Source organism: Sturnira hondurensis, unplaced genomic scaffold, assembly GCF_014824575.4.
Source record: "Sturnira hondurensis isolate 20B ecotype Veracruz unplaced genomic scaffold, ASM1482457v3 Scaffold0010803, whole genome shotgun sequence".
Taxonomy (NCBI): domain Eukaryota; kingdom Metazoa; phylum Chordata; class Mammalia; order Chiroptera; family Phyllostomidae; genus Sturnira; species Sturnira hondurensis.
This window is the reverse complement of record NW_028083434.1, coordinates 383,495-407,682: the sequence shown is the minus strand read 5'-3', so window position 1 is coordinate 407,682 and position 24,188 is coordinate 383,495. Positions and strand designations below refer to the sequence as shown.

At 39.7% G+C, this 24,188-nt stretch overlaps 1 protein-coding gene across 2 annotated transcripts in view; it reads right to left on the bottom strand.

The window, feature by feature from the left end:
• Positions 1-5,022, bottom strand: part of OCRL (OCRL inositol polyphosphate-5-phosphatase) — a 47,392-nt gene extending 42,370 nt beyond the window's left edge. For both annotated transcript variants that reach the window (XM_037059295.1, XM_037059296.1), the window contains exons 1-2: positions 4,811-5,022; positions 4,462-4,541 (exon numbers count right to left, since the gene is read on the bottom strand). In XM_037059295.1, the coding sequence (XP_036915190.1) occupies positions 4,462-4,541; positions 4,811-4,849 (119 nt within the window). In that variant the 5' untranslated portion in view covers positions 4,850-5,022. The remainder of the gene's footprint in view (positions 1-4,461; positions 4,542-4,810) is intronic.
• Positions 5,023-24,188: the final 19,166 nt, after the last annotated feature.

The following is a 24,188-nucleotide window of genomic DNA, read 5'->3' as shown; positions in this document are numbered from 1 at the left end:
TTCTAGGTAAACATGACTGAAAAACTTGGCCCTCCAGCATAAAATGTGAGACTTCTCAATTCCTATGTATTCCTGAAATATTAATTTTAATTTACTACTTATCTGTTATAGCTCAGAATCAAGGTATAACCTACTGGTAAATGGCCATTCTGAATATACCCCTGCCTCCCCCAAATCTAGCCCTCCTCAGGGGGTTCTTTTTGCCAGGAACATTCTTACAGAGACCTACCTCAAATACTACCTTTTGTGTGATGCTCCCCCCAACACCCCCAAGCAGAGTCAGAAGCCTCATCCCCTCCTTTGCTTGCTTCTGAAATAGAGCACTTACGCACTCCATTATAGTTATATTTATCTCCCATATTGATGTGAGGTCCTTGAAAGCAAGGAACCTAGCATATTCACTTGTGCCTTCTGCCTAATACATAAATATTGGTTGAATAAAACAACTAGATTAAGCTATAAACAGAGATAAATTTCTAAATTTAACTGTTCAACTTCTGACACTAAAAATAGCATTGTTTTGAAGGGTTTAACTCCTGTTTTGTTATCTTTTGGGGAACTTGTTTCAGTTTTATGAAGTTTTTCAAATGTGTTAACTTTTAAGGAGATAACTTAGGGAAAGAAATGGCTTGGACAGAACTAAGGGAAATAACCTAAGAAAAATAATGCTGTCTTTCTGCTCTGATCCTAATTTGTAGGGGTTTGTATTTTAAGGTGACTAGGGGAATATGGGATTCTTTTAATCTACAAAGTTCATGAGTTGAGCACAAAGTCTTATAAACCCAGATGGAGACCAGAAACTAGATAAAGGCTGATAAATACCATATGATCTCACCTTTAACAGGAACCTTTTCCTTTGGTTAAAGCAAAATATAACCAAAGACACTGAAACAGAGAACAGGCTGACAGTGCCCAGAGGGGAGGAGAGGGGAGGGATTTCAGGGGAAAAGGGGAAGGGTTTGTAGGAACAAGTATAAAGGACACATGGACAAAAACAAGGGGGGGCGTGGAAAAGGAAGGGAGGTGGGGAGGGTGGGGGTGTAGGCTGGGGTGGGGGTAAAAGGCAGCAAACTGTACTTGAACAATTAAAATAAAATAAAAAGAAAAAAAAACAAAGAAAAAGTTTAGCAAATGTCCCAACATATTGTTACTCTAATATAAGGAAAACATTATTATTGGTACTGTTGTAATTTTTATCCATTTAAAATAAAAATCTAGTTCTAAATTTAAAGAGGTCTCAATTTAATATAGAGAACATTAGCATGAAATATGAGCAAACTAGAAAAACTAAATAAATAAATTTTATGAATAAAAAAAGGCTGACAAAGCAAGGAAGAAGTTATTTTCAAAACAGTATGGAATTTTCTAAGAAAACTAAAAATGAATGTGCCTTTTGACCCAGCAATTCCACTATTAGGAGTATATCCTAATAGAACCCTGAAACACCAATCCAAAAGAACCTATGCACCCCAATGTTCATAGCAGCACAATTTACAATAGCCAAGAGTTGGAAACAACCTAGATGCCCATCGGTAAATGACTGGATCAAAAAACTATGGTACATTTACACAATGGAATTCTATGCTGCAGAAAGGAAGAAGGAGCTCCTATCCTTTGCAATATCATGGATGGAACTGGAAAGCATTATGCTGAGCGAAATAAGCCAGGTGGTGAAAGACAAATACCATATGATATCACCGTTAACAGGAATCTAAACAACAAAACAAACAAGCAAGCAAAATATGACCAATGATACTCAAATACGGAACAGGCTGACAGGGTCCAGAGGGGAGAGGGGAGAGAATCATAGGGGAAAAGGGGATGGACTCACATGAACAAGTATAAAGGACACATGGATAATAACTAAGGTGGGGGGTGGAAATGGGAGGGAGGTGGGGAGCACTGGGGGGGCGGGGCTGGGAATATAAGACAGAAAACTGTACTTGAACAAGAAATAAAAATTAAAATAAAAAAGAAGTTATTTTCAAGAAAATGAACACAGACCCATGTAATCTCAAAGTAACTACACTAGAAATGGTGTTAAGCATTAGCAGTAAGGCTTCAACTGGAATGTGTTGTTAAAAACCATCACACAACAGGTAACACAGATGGATTTGAAGGCATTATGCTAAGTAAAATTAATCAGGCACACCAAGACAAATAGTGTACAACCTCAACAAAAAGAAACAAAAACTCATATAGAACAGATTGGTGGTCCAGAGGCAGAGGTACAGGATACAACAGAAACAAGAATCTGGTAGTTGTGAAACAGAACAGAGTGACGAATTGTAAATGTGGATTTTTCAGCATTATCCCTAGGAAATGCTTTGATTTGCTCAAAGAAGGTTAAAGATGAAACAGAAGGTTGCATCATAATCTATTTTCCTTGAAAAAAATAAATATTGGTGTTTGTTTCTGAAAAATGTACTTTTTAACTGCAATGTTAGTCTCTCATGTACCTTTCTCCATGGTTGAGAGCAATAACTACAGAACTAAAGATCAAAACAGGCCAAAAGAAAAACATTCTGGACACCCAATTCACAGAAGGAACCCAAGAGGTAAGAATTTGAGGGTTATAGATGGTATGATAATATCAGGTGTCTTTAATAAATGATTTCTGAAGAAACTTCTCAGACAATGTATTTCTGAGATAAGTTACATGGGTTTAAACCTCAGCTATTCTGCATCCCAAGTGTGAGCAAGTGACTTAACCTCTGTGCCTAATTTCTCTATCTGTAAAAGGATGATAATGCTGAAAATATTATTATTTCACAGTACTTCTCACATGAGGGTTAAATGAACTAATTCATGAAAAGTGCTTAGAAGAGTAGCCGGCACAGATCAAGCCATTAAGTGCTAGTTGTTGCTATACCCCCATAATTTATACAGATATGGACCACAAGAATTTGATTTTATGTGGGAAAGACACAAGTTGTCAAGAGAGCTACCACTGCCAAGTTTAAAAGTTCTTCTGGTACAAGAGCTCAGATAGAGGGAAACATTTATCTCAAGGCCAGTTGTTCACTCCCGTATAAGCTGAACAGAGTTCCAAAACAACGGAACCGGGAACCAAGGGAGTAGGTCCGGGGCTGTGATGATCTCAACAATGTAACTATTTTATTCATTCCACAGAATTTTGTTTTAAACATAGGGGGAAACCAAGACACAAACAATTTACTGATTTTCTCAGGGGCCACACCTCTCCACCCTTTTCTAGCCTTTGGAAGTGGCAGTGGCAATCCATGTTCCAATTTACTTTCCTGTTAAACTGACTTTCATTACATTGGTCTTCCAGAGTTTGATGAAGTCTGGGAAAAATAGCAGAAATTTCTTACATCAATCAGACTGACCAAGTAGCACCTAGGGAAGAGCTACTTCATAGAACCAGCTGATGTCCAATTAGGCTGATAGCAAGACTGTCAGAAAAGGGCAAGATAGGTTAGTGGGAATTTCTTCTGTAAAATTAGACATCATAGATACAGGTTAAGTCTGGACCATCTAAAAGCAGGAACTGAGAAAAACTGTTTTGGGGTGGAATCTAATGTTAGGTGATGGCAGGATTTAAGCCATCACCAATTTTTACACTCTAATGTCAAGAAACCTGTGAACAACCCAGGGAGGTAGCCCGATCAGACAGGGGTAGATGGGGGCCTATGAAATGTACGGGTCACCACAGATACCTTTAAAATGAGGCATTAGTGGCAAGGGAGTGAGATCAGCAGCTACACGGACAGCTTATCAAAGGAATATTCTAATCCATCAGTCACCAGTATTTACTGATCTCCTATGTGCTAGGCAGAGTGGAAGGTAACACAAAGATAAAATGCCAAATGTCATATATATATATATTTCTGTACATTTCATGACTTTTTCTAAGAGTCAAGTCAAAAAATGAGGCAGTTACTGGGCTACACTAAACCATTACTGAATTAATGAATATGCTTTCTAGCAAGTGGACTAAAGGGGTGGGGAGACTAGAGCAACAAGCTGAATGGGGTTAAGAAAACGCACTTCTGTTAAGGTTAACAATGAAGTGATTCTATAGCACTTTTACTTTTTCTAAACCACTTTCACATTATTTTCTCAGTTCCAACCGCAAAGGCTACAAGGTAAGCAGCTAATGTTTTTGTTTAACTGATGAGGACACTAAGGCCCAGAAAGCTTTACTGACTTGCCCAAGGTTACACAACACATGTCAGTTGCAGGGGCAGGAACTAAGAACCCAGGCTTCCTGCTTCCCCACCCATTGGGTCCTTCCACTGGGCCACACTGTCAGGAGCAATCCAAGGGCTTGGAAGTTGAGGACAAAGCCCCGTGGTTAGAGTACTCGCACTTCACACCTGGCCCTGAACCTGTTGTCCACACAGCCTCAGTGAGAGGAGAGTGGGTGGCTCTTCGTGATTTGGGATTGGGAGGTAATGGAAGGCTCCCCTCCTCTGCGGGAATCAGGCGACTACTTACTCATATTGCCCGTTCCTCTGAGCTAGGGTCAGGACGCAGGGCTCCCGGAGAGGACCTCTCATCTCTATACCCTCGACAGTATGTGCACATTAGTCAAGGTTCTGCACTAGAAGTGCTGCCAGAGAAGGGTGGCGCGGTGCGGAGTCTAGGGGGGAAGCCGCTACCCCTCTGCCTGCCCTCCCCTGTGCCGGAGGCATTGCCTCCAGCACCGACCCCCTCCGTAGCTAGGCTCGGCCTCCGGGCCAGACCGTTCAGGCTCCCCACCTCAGCCGTGTTCCGCAGTCCCCTCACCCCGACCTCCCACCCCAGCCCTCCTCGGCCTCCCCTCCCCCTTCTATCTGGCGGATACTGCGAGGGGCTGGGCTCCGGCTGGGAGCGGCGGTTCCATCCAGGCGGCCTCCGGTTTCCGTGGGGCTGCAGACTGCCGGGAATCCGACGACACTGTCTCCCGCGTCTTCCTACCCACGCGGCTGCGTGTCGTTTTAAGAAAACCTCCACGCTGTGCGCCAGGAGCCGAAAGCTTGACCCGAGAGAGAGCGGCACCTCGCGCCCCCACCAATTTTCCAGGCCGCCGCAGCGTCCGCCCCCTGCGGCCAATATGAAGAACTGCAGCAAGAGACCCGACGGACCGGGGGCATCTCCACCACGTCCAGCAACGAAAACGTTTTAAAAGCTGCCGGTGAGTGACACCGGAATTATTCTTGGGACTTTGAAGATTACTATGGAAACAAAGCATAGTCATACCTATGAGGGAACTCAAAGGTGTCGAGCCAACAGAACCCCCATCATCCATTCAAAATATCCTTATTATGGTTATAACACACTATGCTGGTTATCCTATCTCTCCGATGTCCCTTCCTCCCCTTCCTCTTATTCCTTCCACCCTCCGAATCCGAAAAATGGCCAAAGCTCAGACCTTCGTGACCCCCACAGGTCACCTGTATACAAGCAATGACCAATTACATGTCCCTGACCCCGACCCCCTGCCTAATATACCCCATTGTTATCACAACACTGAATAACAAAACTAGCTCATCATAATTTCTCACAGTCACGCAGGCTTGAAACTTTAAAGCCATGTGTTTTCATCTTCTCTCTTCATTTCTCTATATCCAACCAACCAACAAACCTTGGTAATAATTTCTTTGGAATTACCTTTAGATTCCGTGTTTTCTCTCTATTCACACCACCATCACTTTCTTGTAAGCCTTTGTGATAGATGTCTCCATTGACCATTTTACTCTGTTGACAGTTGTAAGGATACTATTCCCAGAGGAATGCTTCAATTGTTACTAATTTGTTCAAGAGTCTACAATGCACTATATATCAAGACTGATTTTAGCCCTGGCTGGTGTGACTCAATGGATTGAGCACTGGCCTGCAAACTGAAAAGCTGCTGGTTGGATCCCCAGTCAGGGCACAGGCCTGGGTTGCAGGCCAGGTCCCCAGAAGGGGGTGGGTGAGAGGCAACCACACATTGATGTTTCTCTCCCTCTCTCCATCCCTTCCCCTCTCTAAAAATAAATAAATAAAATATTTTTTAAAAAGACTGATTTAAAACCTCTAGTAATGTAGGCAGTGTGGTATAGAAGTAGATAGACCAATGGAACAGAATATGGACCCCGAATACAGATCATACATATATGGACAGTTGATATGCAGCATGTGCATTTGAAATCAGTAGGGAAAAATGGATTATTTACTAAATGGTGAAGGGACTATTGTGCATCCTCATGGAAAATTATAAAATTAGATCCCTACCTCACACAATAGAGGGGGAAATTCAATTCCAGGTAGATTAAAGATCTAAATGTGAAAAAGCAGATCTTTATAACTTTCAGAAGAAAATAGGAGAACATGTATATGACCTTGGAATAGGGAATTAGAATGATTACTTAAGATATTAAAAAGCACAGCCCTGGCTGTCATGGCTCAGTTGGTTGAACTTTGGCCCATGAACAGAAAGGTCACAGGTTAATTCCTGGTCAGGGCACATGCTTTGGGTTGTGAGTTCTGTCCCCCATCAGGACACGTGCAAGAAGCAACCAATTGATGTTTCTCTCCCTCTCTATCTCCATTCTCCCCTCTCTCAAAAAAGTAAATACTTTTAAAAGATGTTAAAAAGCACAAACAATAAGGAAATTGACTGACACATTTAACTATATAACACTCCAAAATGTATGCACTCCAAGATAACATAAATAAATCAAAAGACAAGCCACATACTGGGAGAAGATATTCTCAATACTTATAACTGACAAAGGATAACCTGGGAGGTTGTACATGTCCAGCTGCTGTTATCACCTTGCTGAGTTTGTCTTCTACCAGTCTCTCCAACTCATTCTGCTTAGTCACATTGCTTCTTGTAATTCCTAGGACTTGCCGGGCACACCCTTGCCTCAGGGCCTTCGCAACTGCTCTTTACCCTACCTGCACTATCACTTCCTTCAGGTCTTCACTCAAATATCACTTTCTCAGTAAGGCTTTCTTAGACACTTTTATTTAAAATTGTGGTTCGACAATCTCCTTTCCCAAGCCTGTACACACATGCTCCTTATCCCTCTTCCCTGTTTATTTTTCTCCAGGGGATTTTTCACTTTCCATTATTCCATCTATTTTACTTACTAATTTTGTTTATTCTCCCTCCACTAGAATGTCGGTTCCTCGAGGGCAGAGATTTTTGTGTTTTGTTCTTTGCTTTATTCCTGGTGCCTAGAACTATTTCTATAACAAAGTGGATGCTAGAAAAATATACATTAAATTAATGAATGAATTAGTATCCTGAATGTATAAGAACCCCTATAAATCAGTGACAAAAAGAAAACTAGTAGAAAAATTTACAAAATTCATGAATAAGAAACTCATAGTCAAGGAAACCCAAATGGCCAATAAAGACACAAAAGGATGCTTCACTCCATTACTCTTCAGAAAATTGAAAATTAAAACTATGAGCTACCATTTCACGACCATTGGTTTGACAAAAATTAAAATTCAGACAACACCAAGTGTTGTTAAGGATGTAGAACAGATAGAACTCTGGTCACTGAAAGGAGTATAAGTTGGTAGAATTGCTATAAAAAGGGATTTGACATCATATAATACAATTGTATGTAATACACTTCAACCCAGAAATTCAATTTTTAGTTATAGAACCAGACAAAATTCTATACTTTGTGCACAAGGAGACATGTAAAAGAATGTTCACTGCAGCATTATCTGCAATCTCAGGGAAAAAAATGGAAGTGAATTAAATGTCCATCAGCAGGTGAATATATAAATGAATCACAGTAATCATGAAGTTCATTACTATTTTGAAATTACAATAAATAACTCAAACTATATCTATTAACAGAGTTAGAGTTCAAAAATACAATACTGAGCATAAACAGAAAATTGCAAGTGTGTATGATATACCATTTATATAAAGTCTGAAAATACTGTATGTTGCCTTTGTCTATAAGACATAAGAGTATAAGTATATAAAACATGAAAGGGCATAATCATCACCAAATATGAAAGATGTAGAATGCTGAGACTGGAGAAGAGCATACAGGGAGTATCAACTATATCTACAGTATTTACTTTTTAAACACATCTGAAAGTTGATGTTACAAGATTTGATAAAATTGGGTGGTTGTTATATATATTGATTTTGTATTTTATGTCCTTTCCTGTATTTTAAATGATTTACAATCAATGAAAATAAAAAACAAAGAAATAACATGTAGGGGAGGGTTAGCAATGACAAAAGCTGAAAGCAGGACAAGGAAAATGAGGACCGAGAGACTTTGTCAAGACGTGTCATGGAGGTCACTGGAGACGACAAAATAAGTGGCTTCAACAAGTGGTGAGGGTAGAACAAGGTGACAGGGAATTGAGAAGGGGCTGGATCATGAGGAGATGGAGGTGAGAGATCCCCTATTGAAGAAGTTTGGAAATAGGAAGGAGTGAAATAAAAGTTTAATTAAATTAGTTAGAAGGGCCAAACAGAAATAGTTGGCAAAACCTGAAGTCACTTTATTAATTTTTTAATCTTCCCCAGAGGATATGCTTATTGATTTTTAGAGAGAGAAGAACAGGGCGGGGAGTGGAGAGAGAAACATTGATGTAAGAGAGGAGTATCAATCAGTTGCCTCCCACACACACCCTGAGCAGGATCAAACCCACAACCTTATTAGGTACGGAGATGGCAATCCAACCAACTGGACTACCTGGCCAGGGCACCCAAAGCCACTTCAAAACAAAGGGGGAGGTACCAATGAAGAGGTAGACATTTAAGATACCAGAAGAGGAAAGCAGAAAGGTAGCAACAAAACCCCGTCAGTGATTAGGAAGAACAAGGATCCAAGGTGGAGATGGAGGTATCAATCTTAGAGAAGAGGATACTTCCTCCTCCAGATCTATAATATCTCCAGAACCTAAAATCGTGCCCTGCATATAGTAAATAATAAGAGGTTGTGAAGAAATGGAGGTGAGGACGCTATAAACTGTGCTCTTTCACAGGAGAAATGATGATTTTCTTTTTCAGAAAAAAGTAGTAAGTGAATGCTGTAATAACAATAATCCCTAATCCTGGTGGCTAACATTGAACAGTCATGTGACAGACACTCCGCTCATGGCTTTACATACATACTTCCATTTAATTCTTACTAAATCTCTGTAAAGTGGTAATACTGTTTCCATTTCAAAGATGAGAAAACTGAGACTCTGAGAGTTTTAGCAACTTGCACATTAACTAGTAATTGGCAGAACTGAGATTCAAACTGGCATTTGTCTGAATCCAAAGCCTGAGTTTTTTGACCAACATATTTTGCTGTTCATTTGGTATTAATAGTAATAGCAGTGTTTATTTTATTTATTAATTTCCTTTAAAACATTTTATTTATTTTTAGAGAGAAGGGAAGGGAAGGAGAAAGAGAGGGAGAGAAACATCAATATGAGAGGAAAATATTGATTGGTTGCTTCACGTATGTGCCCACCAGGTAGAGAACTCGCAACCCCAGCAATGTGCTCTAACCAGGAATTGAAACAGTGACCTTTCACTTTTTGGGACAATGCCCAACCAACTGACCCACACCGGTCAGGGAAGTAAGTGTTTATTTAGAATTTTTGATGTGTCAGATACTATGGTACCTGCTGTGCCTGAATTATCACATTTAATCTGATGAATTTGAAGTTGAGAGTAGAGGAGGGTTTGAGAACTTACATAGTCACTGAAGGAGGGAAGAAACTGATGGAGAGTGATAGTGAATGCAAAACAGTTAATAAAGGGTTTTAGAGCAACAGAGAGAGCCTGGTGGGTGGCAGATGGCATGAATTTCCATAGTGATCCAAATGAGCACGTGTCTGTAGCTTTCCTTGGCAATGGTTGGCAGATGGAAAGCAGGAGTAGAGAAAAATATACCAAGAAGGTGAACAGTGGATTGAGTGACAGCCTGCAAACCAAAAGGTCACCAGTTCAACTCCCAGTCAGGGCATGTGACTGGGTTGCAGGGCCGGGTCCCCAGTAGTGGGTGCACAAGAGGCAACCACACATTGATATTTCTCTCCCTCTCTAAAAACAAATAAATAAAATCTTAAAAAAAAAGAAGGTGCATTAGGCTTGGGGATTAGTATACTAGGCACAGAAGAAGGTCATGGGGTGAGGGAGTCTAAAGTGGTTTTTAGAGTGAACTGAACTAGCTGGCCCTGGAGTCAAAGTTAGGTGAAGATATGAATCCCCTCAGCCTAGGGCCAGCAGAGGGGACAAAGGCAAACTTGACAAAATCATTTCCCTAGCCCAGATCCTGTGGCAAATTTTTATATTTCCATTGGGGGGATAATTTGGGGGGCTATACTTACTAACAATGTGCTTCTGTATGTGTGAAGTCATTTTTGTAACTTGGCTAAAATCATTTTTTATTCATAACCACCTTCTGACTTACTTATGGCTGTTAATGATACCACTGCTTTAACTAGTTATTCAAGTTTGAAACTTCAAGTTTATCCATGAGCTCTGCTTCTCCTTCACCTTTTATATCCCGTATCTTAAAATTTGTCAATTCTAGTGTAAATTCCTTGATGTATACAAGGAAGGAGACAGAAGAAAATGTAATTATCTTCCGGAGGGTGGGCCCCTTGTAGTACAAGCTTCCCCTGCTAGGTGAGTGTTCTAGGAGCCCATCTGTATCAGTGTACCAGCTGGCAGTGTTGTGAGAGGCTGTGTTTGGCCTCAATGAAAAAATTTTTGAAGACTCTTTTAATGTGTTTGCCCATTTAACGATGAGTGATTTACCAGTACACCTGCACACACCACAGATGTATATTTTTGGTATATTTGTATGCACCTTTTTGGAATGTTTTCTCTACTCTTAATTTCCATCTGCCAAGTGAGTGTTCAGTTTTTAACGAAAAATGGCATAACGTTGATGCCCCAACCTCCCTATTCACCGGATCTCGCCCCTAGCAACTTTTCTTTGTTTCCCTGGATGAAAAAAGTCCTCAAAGGGAAATGTTTTGCTGATGTGGAAAGAGGTGAAACAAACAAACAAACAAAAACAGCAGAAGCACTAAAAGGCATCAACATCAACAAGTTCAAAAACTGTTTTGAGCAGTGGAAAAAACATCTCTATAGGTGTATTGCTTCAAATGAAGAGTACTTTGATGGTGATTGAAGTTTAAACATGTAAGAATAAATACACAACTTTTAATAAATACATTTTGAGTTTTTTGGGTTCCCCCTTATAGCTCTGACCATTCTTATCTATCAGATGGCATTTTGTATTAACCAAATAAAGGTCTTGTGCCTTGTATTTACATGTAAGAATCATCCAATGCATTAAACAAAACACAAATAAATAAAACTCTAGCTTCAAGAAAACACAAGGCTGCCCTGGCTGGTGTTGCTCAGTGGATTGAGTGCCGGCCTGTGAACAAAAACATCGCTGGTTCAATTCCCAGTCAGGGCACATGCCTGGGTTGCAAGCCAGGTCCCTAGTAGGGGGTGCATGAAAGTCAACCACACATTGATGTTTCTCTTCTTCTTTCTCCTTCTTTTCCCCTCTCTCTAAAAATAAACAAATAAAATCTTTTTTAAAAGTATGCTCTGGTTTCTCTTCAGATCATATAAATCTTTTGTCTTTTTTAAAAAAGTAAAAAAAGTACTTCCAGCTAAGATGGAGGCATAGGTAGACACTTCCAGCTAAGATGAAGGCATAGGTAGACACACTGTGCCTCCTCACACAACCAAAAGAAGGACAACAAATTTAAAAAAAAAAACAACCAGAACTGACAGAAAACTGAACTCTATGGAAGTCCAATAACCAAGGAGTTAAAGAAGAAACATTCATCCAGACCGGTAGGAGAGGTAGAGGTGGGCAGCCGGGTGGAGAGGACTCTTGGCAAGACAGCAGCTGGCGAGCCCGGAGAGGCAGCGGATTGCAGACTGGGCAGTCCCACATCAGCTTGCAGATAAACTGGGAGGAACGACTAGGGAGCGAGACAGGGCACACAACCCAGGGTCCCAGTGCAGGGAAATAAAGCCTTAAACCTCTGATTGAAAACACCTGTGGGGGTTGAGGCACCAGCAGGAGAAACTCCCAGCCTCACAAGAGAGTTTATTAAAAAGACCTACAGGGCCCTAGAATGCACACAAACCCACCCACCCGGGAATCAGCACCAGTAGGGCCCGATTTGCTTGAGGGAAGCTGGGGAAGTGACTGGAAACCAACAGAGAGCAGAGCAAGCAGCATTATTCCCTCTCAAACCCCTCCCCCACGAATAGCATCACTGATGCAGCCATGTGGGTTGCCCTGCCCTGGTGAACACCTAAGGCTCTGCCCCCTACTACATCACAGGTACGCCCAGACCAAAAAAAAAAAATAGCCCAAAGGAAAGAACAGACCAAAGCTCCAGAAAAATACAACTAAGCAGAGAAGAGTATCAGATGCACAGTTCAAAACATTAGTAATCAGGATGCTCACAGAATTGGCTGAACATGGTCACAAATTAGATGAAAAAATGAAGACTATGCTAAGTGAAATAAAGGAAAAGGTACAGGGAAGCAACAGCGACGGGAAGGAAACTGGGACTCAAGTCAATGGTGTGGACCTAAAGGAAGAAAGAAACATTCAACCAGAACAGAATGAAGAAACAGGAATTCAAAAAAATGCCCTGGCTGGTGTAGCTCAGTGAATTGAGTGTGGGCCTGCTGAACCAAAGGATTGCAGTTTGATTCCCAGTCAGGGCACATGCCTGGGTTGCGGGCCAGTTCCCAGCAGGGGACGCATGAGAGGCAACCATACATTGATATTTCTCTCCCTAACCCTTCCTCTCTAAGGATAAATAAGTAAATTAAAAAAAAAACTCTTAAAAAAGAATTCAAAAAATGAGGACAGGCTTAGGAACCTCCAGGATATCTTTAAACGTCCCAACATCCAAATCATAGGGGTGCCAGAAGGAGAAGAGAAAAATCAAGAAATTGAAAACTTATTTGAAAATACAATGAAGGAGAATGTCCCCAGTCTGGGGACAAAGGAAATAGACTTCCAGAAAGTCCAGGAAGCTCAGAGTCCCAAAGAAGGTGGACCCAAGGAGGAACACACCAAGGCACATCATAATTATATTACCCAAGATTAAATAAGGAGAGAATCTTAAAAGCAGCAAGAGAAAAGAAGACAGTTACCTACAAATACTGTCAACTTTTCTCTCAAAGCAAACCTTGCAGGCAAGAAGGGTCTGGAAAGAAGTATTTGAAGTTATGAAAAGCAAGGATTTACATCCAAGATTACTCTATCCAGCAAAGCTTCCATTTAGAATGGAAGGACAGATAAAGTGCTTCCTAGATAAGGCCAAGTTAAAAGAGTTCATCATCACCAAACCCTTATTATATGAAATGGTAAAGGGACTTATCTAAGAAAAAAAGATAAAATATGAACAGTAAAATGTCAACAAACTCACGGTTATTAATAACTGAACATAAAACAAAAACAAACTAAGCAAACAATTAGAACAGAAACACAATCACAGAAATGGAGATGACATGGAGGGTAATCAGCAGGGAGTGGGAGGGGGAGAGAGGGGGAAAAGGTACAGAGAATAAGTAGCAAAAAGGGTAGATAGAAGATAGACGGGGAGAGGTTAACAATAGTATAGGAAATGTAGAAGCCAAAGATTGTATATGTACGACTCATGGACATGAACTAAAGTGGGGGGATGTGGGTGGGAGGGGGTGTGCTGGTGGAGGGGAATAAAGAGGGGAAATGGAATAACTGTAGTAGAATAATTGATAAAACATATTTTTAAAGAAGTAAAAAATAAGAATTTATAAAAAACCCTACAAGGCTCACCACTTTCACTATCACCCTCCCACACACACACACAGTTAAATGGGTGCTCAGTGTCTTTCTTTTATCCATTAGACAACTATAACTAAGGGCTTAGCATTTATGGGCTTTTTAGAGGCAAAATAAAAAATTGAGATCTTACCCCTGGTTGGTGTGGCTCAGTGGATTGAGTGCCAGCCTGTGGACCAAAGGGTCACTGGTTCAATTCCTTGTCAGGGCATATGTCTTGGTTGCCAGCTGAGCACCTGGTTGGGGGCCTGCAAGAGGCAACCACAGACTGATGTTTCTCTCCCTCTCTTTCTCCCTCCCTTTCCCTCTCTCTAAAAATAAATAAATAAAGTCTTTTAAAAATTGAGATCTTAAAAAGGGACTGTAAAGTATTAAAAGAAAATGGAAAACCCCAAAATAATGATTTAATTAAATGGTTACAAAATATAACATTGTACCAAGTTCATTAATTATTAATTTTGTATTTATTAAAATATATTCTTTGAAAACAATTTTTAGGTTGAATTGTTTCACTCTCCAAGAATTTCCAAGTATGCATAATGATTATAGAGAAATCACAGTCAGTATCAATTAAATTAGTTATGCACAAATAATTTCAAGGGCAAACTTTAAAAAGTCCTTTAAAATTTATAGCAAAATATAAATATTTTAATGCAGTATTTAAATGCATTTTAATATGTTTAATTTAATGCTGGCTGAAGCTTTCACAAATAAGAGAGCTTTGGGCCTGCAAGGGCAAAAACAGGCCTGCCTAACACAGATGAGATTGGGGAGGAAGATTTTGCGTAGGTGAGTCAGCAGCCAAAGGCTGGAAGGCAGGCCAGGCAGAGGCATAAATGATTCATTGATTTTTAAATCACCACTAGTTGAAAAGGCTTGCTTTTCATATGCACAAGTCCCATATAGATATTTCTTTCCATACAGAGAATCATGAAGAAAAGCTCATTTATATTTACATATTTCCATTTATGTTTTTATTCCTATAGAATTTGGGGCAAGAAAGGCTCATTAGATGGTGACAGGCACCCTCCCCCTCCTATTGCATTTCTGCCCTGGCCAGTTCCTTAATTCCTTTTGTCCTATGTCATTCTCCTAGGCTAGGCTCTGCTATCTACTTAGTGAATCCCATAGCCAGGTCTGTCATTACCCAGGCCTCCTTTCCTCTTTGCCTCAGAAATTGGAGATAAGAACTGAGAGACTACAGGGTTAGCTTGGTATTTAATGCTCCAAGAAGTCTGTCCTGAACAAGCCGTTTCAGAGTTGCCTCCCAAGACCACTCTTCAAAAATCTTATGCTCTAATATTTATTTCCCTTAGGAATTGAACATGTATAGTGGTTAGCGGCAATCAGATGTGTGTGCTCATGACTCAGATACTTGGCTGACCAAGCAGCTGAGTGGTACTAATTTGCCATCTTGGTCTTGACCTTTATAAATTGCTAATTTTTTTAAAAACCTGGTCATAAGTTGTTTAATATTTATGTACAAAAAATGAAGGAAATGCTGACTTTGAAGTATAGGCCATAAAGTAATAAAAATTCTACAAATTCTCAAGATTCTCCTCACCAGACCCATAAGCTGCCTTTATCTGATCAAAATTCTTACATAGCACATGAAGATTCCTCTAGTAATTTGAAAACCCTAAAATAGAAAATAGAGTATAGCTAAATTCAACTCAGTTTTTCACTTATTGGGAATGAAAATTATCCACATCTGCCAAGTAAAACCATATCTTTAATCTCATCAATTAGAAACACAGAAGTTATTAAAGTAAGCAAGCTTATTTTATTTAAAGCACAAAATTCAAACATTACAATCAGGTCTTAAAAACAGCTTTTCTCTATTTGTGACATTTAATCTACAATGATGCATCCAGTGGGAAAATCCATGAAGATTAGCTGAGCTCCCTTGAAGCTTCCACACTGTGACCCTTATCAAGGTAGGAAGTGACACATGAGCTGGCTCACCTGCATTGTAGGTGCCAGAAAGGAAAGGCAGGACACTCTTGATTTTAGGTTGTTTTCTGTCTCCGTCCAGACCAGAGTGTAAGACAGAAAAAATTAGGGAAGAATGCTTGCTGGGCAAAACGTGTCAGGTTACTCATCCCATCCCTCCACCCTAATAGGTAAGAACCTCTCAACTGAGAAGGAGGAAGAAAGTAGAAAAACAGAACTTAGAAGGTGGAGTCTTGTGGTCATGATAAGGTGAAGCAGCATTGGGTGGCAGTAAGGACCAAGCCAGTAGAATCCTGATGAGGAGTTGGACACCTTAATGGATGTCAGCAAGGAGGGATGACAGGGTGACTACATCTCAGAGAAGGCCAGTACAGAATATATTAAGAGCCCAAGAAGTGGACACCAGCTTCCCACTACTGCTATTTTAATCTTACTTAAACTCTGGAGTTCAAAATCAGTACAAGGGTCATGAAGGAGGGAGAGGGTGACCCTAAATTTGATTAAGTTTAATCATGAAATCACACACACACATAAGCAAACAACTTTGTGTGGATGAATCTAGATTGTTTTCTGCTCTTTGGAAGAATGGTGAAATTAAACCCAGATATAGGCAGTGTAATCTTCAGAACCTTGTCTGTCTTGTTAGGATGGCTGTATCCCCAAGCACCTACCAGAGTAAATATTCAATAGGTATCTGTGGAATTTGTAACTATTCCTTAGAGAAAATAATGTATGATTTAGAATTTTCCTAAGGCTGTTGAGCACCACAACAATTTGGGAGATGCTACTGTAATGAATTTGATTGGTATTTAATTTCTTGATTACGTGCTACTTATTCGTACTTCCATCTTGGTAGTGCTGTCTTTTCTTCCAACCTCCTCTGCAACTGTGCCCACTGGAATTTCCTCTATTCTTCAATGCTCACCTCAAATAGTCCTTCCTCTGTGAACCTTTTGTCCCATCACCTAGCAGCTGGAAAAGAATGCCCCCTTTTCTGAACAACAGTGTCTCTGTGTACCTCTTGTAGAACTTCTAGGAATTTCTCAAGGTTGTTTGTCTTATTATCGTATTGTTACAGAATTCATGAGTACATGATAGCTCTGATCATTATACTCTTCACTTCCCCACAATCTACTTAGGGTTTTATAATTATACTTTTAAAATTAAAACATTTATTTACATTTTCCTATAGTATGTCTGTATTTTCCTTCTTTCAATGTGCATATTATATACATTTCATATATGTGTATGTGTATCATATTTTATATGTGTATTATAGTACACACACATATGAACAAATGATTTTATGTAAACAAATTATTATAAAGTGAATGTCCACGTAACTTTTACCCAAGTCAAGAAATGGAACATTGTTAGCATTTTGGAAATCTCCCTCTCACGTGCCTCTGTCTCTGACCACCTCTTCTTCCCCTACCCAGAATTAAACCAGAGCTGGTATTGAGCCAGCATTCTCTGATGAAGTATAAAACTGCTGTTTGTTTGGATTGGTCAAGATGCAAGTCATACTGCTTGTATAAAATTAATCACTGTGGTAATCATTTAATTGCTTTTCTTTATAGTTTTATCACTTGTAAATGCAAACATATTCTTACCTGTTTTTGAGCTTTGTATGAATGGCACCATGGAGTATGCACTCTTTCAGAAGATTTTATTTATTTATTTTTAGAGAGGGGGAAGGGAGGAAGAGAGAGAAACATCAATGTGTGGCTTCCTCTCACATGGCCCCCACTGGGGACCTGGCCTGCAACCCAGGCGTGTGCCCTGACTGGGAATCGAACTAGCGACCCTTTGGTTAGCAGCCTGCACTCAATCCACTGAGCTACCCTAGCCAGGGAACTATGCACTTTTTTATATCTCACTTATTTCACTCAATATTATGTCATGCATGTAGCTGTATATTGCTGCTATTTTCATCTATGTGTATTATTTCATCATATGAATATATCATAGTTCATTTGTTCTCCCATTGATGGACATTTGGGCAGCTTCCTGTATTTGGATATTATAAACAAAAGCTGCTATGAACATACTTGTGCATACTTTTGGTGCACATATGAATTATTTTCTCCAGGGTATATTATCCTAGTGGAATTACTGAGTCAAAGATGTTGCATATTGGGCTCTCCAGAAGCAAAAGATGAGGTGCAGTGTTGAGTACAATACGCTTTCTAGGGACCAGAGCCAATAAATGTAAGGCAGAGGAAGTACAATTGTGCAGAGGGAGAGGATGAACTATGACACAAATCTGACAAAGCTTGGGTAAACTTGACATGGAGCTGGAACAAGTAATGCCCGTCAGTGTATTCTGCATCAGGCCTTGCTCATTTCCACTCCTACCTTGCTCCTTCACCTTAGGAACAGAATGACCTTGGGCAAAGCAACTCTCGGCACCTCAATGTGCTGGCAGCTGATGGCTATCTATTGCTGGTATTCCTCATACCTGTGAAGAATGGCCTTTCCTGAAGGAGAATATGGGTGGTACACCTCTGTTTCTCTACTACAATAGTAGACAGATGTATTTGACTCTAGTAAATAATGCCAAACTGGTTTACAAAGTGGTTGTGTAATTTACATTTTCACATGCATTGTACAGGAGTTCCCATTTCTTCCCATCCTTACCAACTGTTGATACTGGTAATCTTTTTTAAAAAAATTGGTCATTCTAGTGGATGTGTAGGAGTATCTCACTGTGATTTTATTTTATGATTATTTTTAATCCTCACCTGAGAATACGTTTATTGATTTGAGAGAGACAGAGAGAAAGAGAGTGAAAGATAGATAGATAGAGATAGAGACGGGGACAGAGAGAGAGAGAGAGAGAGAGAGAGAGAGAGAGAGAGAGATATGTGAGAAACATCAATAGGTTGCCTTCTGTATGAGTCCTCACCAGGAATTGAACCTGCAACCTAGGTATGTGCCCTGACTGGGAATCTGGGAATTGAACCTGCAAACTTTTGGTGTGTGGAACGACACTCCAGACAGCTAAGCCACCTGGCCAGGGCACATTGTGGTTTTAATTTGCAGTTCCCTGATGACTATAAATGCTAAACACCTTCTGTTTATTGCTTTATGTCTTTTATTTTTCAAATTGTGTAAGGGTCAGCAAACACAGCCTGATGCCCATTTTTATATGCCCCTCAATATAAGAATTGTTCTTATATGAGGTCTTCCCAGAAGGTACCCAGCCATGTAATATGAAAAATAGAGACATTTATTGAAGAAAACACAAGATACAAGAAACATCCTCAGTCCCTTTCCAAGTAGGCACCTTGGGACCTCACACAGTTCTCCCAACCGCCATCAGCTACCCCCTTGTAGTTTCCTGAATCTCATTGATGGTCTGAAATCTCTTCCCTTTCAAAGGTGATTTTAGTTTTGGGAAAAGCCAGAAATTGCAAGCTGCCAAATCTGGACCATAGGGGGGCTGAGTCACCTGGGTGATTTGATTTTTTGCCACAAAACTCTGCACAAGACATGATGCATAAGTGGGTGTGTTGTTGTGAGGAAGCTGCCAATCACCAGTTGCCCATAGCTGCGGCCTTCTGAATCATCCAGATAGTTTCTGTGGAGGAATATTCAAGTTTAACACTAAATTTGATGCAGATTCATTGCCATACTCACTCAGTCATTTTTAATGTGACTGCCACACGGTACACATGCTCACTCAATGGCATCTACCATCCTTTACTGACTAGCACAGTGAAGTTGTCATTGTTCGCACACATGCATTCCAGTCCACTCTCCTTGGCTGCCAGATCACATTGATGTTGCACAAATTGTTCTTGTTATACTAACAAAGGCTGGATTTTTTCTGGGCAGACTTCACATTTTTAAGTTGTTGAAAAATCAAACGAGGAATAATATTTCATTGTACAAGATTCAAATTTCAGTGTCCATAAGTAAAGTTTTATTGGAACCTGGCCATGCTCATGTGTTTACCTATTGTCTATGGTTACCTTCATCCTACAGCAGCAAAGTTTAGTCATTGTGACAAAGACCTTACAGTCTGCAAAGCCTGATATATTTACTGTCTGGCCCTTTACAAGAAAAACTTCCTGATCCCTATTCTAGGTCACTGGTTCTAAAGTGGGGTCCCAGACCATCAGCATCAGCACTAGCAATATCTGGGGACTTGGTAGAAGGGCAATTCCTAGCCATACCCCAAACCTATCAATTCAGAAACTCTGGGAGAGGTGTTAGCCATGTGTGTTTTAACAAAGTCTTCCAGGTGATGCCAATATGTTAAAGTTTCAGACCCCTGGTGTAGGCCCTGGACAAAGACCTAATCCATTTTCTTTGCAAATCATCATAGTCCTTGAGATCTTGTTTTACATGCAGTGGGTAAGCTGTAACAGAGTCTTAAAAGGTGTTCTATAAATGTCTGATTGTGCATGTGAAATCTGGCCAAAATGGACACCTAGGGCAAAATTAAAGAAGAAAAATGGGATAAGCCACAGAAGGCAAAATAAAATCTGAAGGGTATGTGTGCAGGGTGGACGACTCAATGTAGCTAGGGAACCAGCCCCCAGACCTCCTTCCATCCACCTCATTTTACATAGCTTTTTAACAAAGATGAATCAGATATGGCCCCTATCCTCAAGAAGGTCATAGTCTAAGTAGAGAAGCGTCCTGTCACCCCTTTTCTCCCTCACTTACTGCCTTTCTTCAGAACTGCCCTGTGAGGAAATGTAATTGCACCAAATTGCTGACCCTAATAAACAAAAATGAACAGAAAAAATAACTTGGCAAACAACAGTTTTGCCTTAGTCCAATTTAGTTTAGGACCGACTTCCAGAGTGGCTTTCTCATACCCTGGCTTTTTCCTTGGCTCACTCAATCTGAAACTCAAAGTATCACCATGGTTTGTTCTATTTGTTAACTACCATCCATTGGTGCATATTACATGCCAAGGCCATGCTAAATGTTTTGCCTATACTTTTACATTAAATCCTCAAAAAGCCACTTTGAGTTAGGTATTATTACATCTCTTTTACAGATGCAAATCTGAGTCATAAAGAGATTAAATAATTTTGAACAACTGAAACGCCAAATCTTTTTGACTGTAGAGGTCAGGCTGGTAATAATTGTGCTATTGTGCCTCTAATAATATTCAACATTTGCAATATTGCAAGACAATGCAAATCAAACTCAGGTTACTTAGCATGTGCTTCATGTTTTAGGACATGCATGGCTGTGTAGTATTTCATGGAGGGAAATATTTAAAATCAACTGTATTCATTTCCTGAGCTAGATTTGTGTGACGATTGTTAAAAGTAGAAAGTTCCTGCCAGCATGGCACAGTCGGATGAGTGTCATCCAGTAAACTGAAAGGTCATGGGTTGGATTCCAGACCAGGGCACATGCCTGGCATGTGGTTTCAGTCCCTTTTACATAAAACTTAAAATAATAATGTCATAAACAGTTCCTTAACCAGGTGACATTATTGTAAATAGCACAGTGATTTATATTACTTTTGTTACATTACACATTAAATAACTACACTGTCTCTTTAGTATAAAATTGTTCCTTTTTTTTTGTTTTGGACTCATTCTACGTGCACCTATTATTTCCACGTTAGGCACTATTTCAATAGGTCCATTTTGGAGCAATAGTTTTCAAATCATCTTTTAAAATGTTATTTAGTTATTATGTAAGTATACATAACTTCATCAAGGAAAATTAGAAGTATTATCAAAGCAAAAGTGAAAAGGCACTTATAATCCTATTCCCTTGTTGTAACTACTGTTAATATTTGCATTAGAACTTTCCAGATATTTTCCTTTGTGGAAATTTATTTACACAAGTAGTTTCTTTCTTTCTCTTCTTTTCTTCTTCTTCTTCTTTTTTTAAAAAAGGGACCATTCCATTTTCTTGCTTGCCTTTTTTCACGCAACAAAATATTAGGAGCATATTTCTATATACACACACACACACACACAATCATTCATAATGACCACACAGTATTCTACTTAGAAATGTACTGTACAATATTTTGTCAAAGAATTCTTCTTGGACATCTAAGTTGGTTCTGTTAGGCTTCCCCCCTTCCTGTACTGTAACTGTCCTGAGTCCCCTTAGTGTTCCAATAATTTACTTTGGGTACATGCAAGAATCCCAAATTATTCTCCAACTTCCACCTTATAATAGTTTTTATGTAGACCTAAAGACACTATCTAAACAAGAATTAAATTTAAAAAATGCCAAAAAAGACACCGTCTAGCTATACATTACCACCAGAGACTTAAGAGTGACAATGTTTTCTTTCTGTCTCCTTTTAAAAATATTTTTTTATTTATTTTTAGAGAGAGGGGAAGGGAGGAAGAGAGGGAGAAACATCAATGTGTGGCTGCCTCTCACGTGGCCCCCACTGGGGACCTGGCCTGCAACCCAGGCATGTGCCCTGACTGGGAATCGAACTGGCAACCCTTTGGTTCACACAGCCCACGCTCAATCCACTGAGCTACACCAGCCAGGGCCAATGTCTTCTTATAAACCCAGAGGAAATGCCATAGAGATAATGGTAAAAATATTTCTCATTTTCTCAATATAATTTCTACTATCCAGGAGAAAGCTCTGTGAATGACAGAGAAATTAATAAAGGTGAAGTGAAAAGATAAGGTTTTCGGCAAAAAAAAATCTGAGATTTGAATCTGACTTCAGTCACTCACTAGCTGTGGGACTTAGATAAATTATTTAGCCTCTCTAAATCTGTTTTCTGATATGTAAAATAGGGGTAACAACAGTTATTTCATAAAATTACCAGGAGGATTAGCAATATCGTATGTGAAGAATCTAGCACAGTGCTTGACACAATAGTGGGTGCTTAAAAAATTGTAGACGTACACAAACTATTACCATCACCTTTTTCTTTTTTTATAATTAATAATATATCAAATCTCATTGAACACTTTGTATATTTATTTATTTATTGATCTTTAGAGGGGAAGGGAAGGAGAGGAGAGAAGTATCAGTGTATGGTTGCCTCTCGTGCATCCCCTGCTGGGAACTGGCCCACAACCCAGGCATGTGCCCTGACCGGGAATCAACCACGATCCTTTGGTTCGCAGGCCCGCGCTCAATCCACTGAGCTACACCAGCCAGGCCTACCATCACCTTTTTTAAAAAATACAGAGCATTGGGGAAATATCACCTTTTCAAAAATGCCAGTATTACAAATATCTCCACAAAGAATGGTGAGAAATCCTACTGCTATAAACAGAATGATTACTACAGCTCTAAGCAAGATACTGCTACCAGAATCTTTTGTACCAATTTCTGAAGAACACTGATTAGTGGGATCACAATGTGGTTTTAAGTTATAATGTGGTTTCAACAATAAATTTCACATTCAGGGTAAGAGAAGGGACACCAAGCCCTTGACTTTGCCTTTATGAACTTTATAAAATTATTGAACACCACTTTTGGATATGCATCCTGGTAGCTACCAAACAAGTTTGACTATACAAAAATGACTACTGAATAATTTCTATAATATTCACAATCTGACAAAATAGATATATTGTCCAATAGACTAGGATTCATTTTGAGGTTCCCAAACATGGCCCCAAGGTTCTTTATAAAATTTTGCTTTGTTCTCTAACCTCAATTAAAGACCATTTCAAATGAAAAGACAATAAGGGAAAGTAGTATCAGATACAACAAGGTGTTGAGAAGAATCAGAAACCAGGTGACTGTTGTTGAACAAAGTCTACAGATCATGAATTTTAGGCAGATTTGCAAATAAGGATAGCACATGCTCTGCAAATAGCAGTTGTTGCCACAAGCCAAAGGGCAATATTTACATGAATCCTGTGGCAAGGTCTATGGATCAAGCTTTGACCTTTCCAGTCAAGCTCATACACTTGGTAGCACTTTCAGCCATGTCATCTTGAAAAGAAAAGATCACATTATACATACATGGAAAATTGCCAATGTACAAATATGTTCTGTCCCCAAAATTAATTTCTAAATTCTTTTTTTGGAACTTGGAACACATGTTTGCACAGAAGAGGTGTTATAAAGGGATGTGACTTTCCCGGATTTCTTCACGAAAATGCATTTAGCCCATGATGTAACCGAAATATTGTACATTGGCCATGAGAAATACAATGGAACAAAGTACCTTTGCAAGCAGGAACACATCAATACACAACAGATATTTCTTGAGCCTTTCCTTTTGAAGCCCCAGACAATGAAAGCAGAATTCTATCCTCCCATAGCTGCAGTTTGGTGAAAAAGAAATCCTCCACTGCTCTTGTCTGGAAGGGTCCTTCCCAAGACAGGTGGATGCATGCACCTCAGCATCTCTTTCAGTGTTCTTGAACTTTCTCACCAAATAACCTGTAATGACTGAGAAGATTGAATAGGTAGTGGGGAAGGTGTAGGATGTCTAACTGGAAGTCTCAAGCTTTTGTTTGGAGA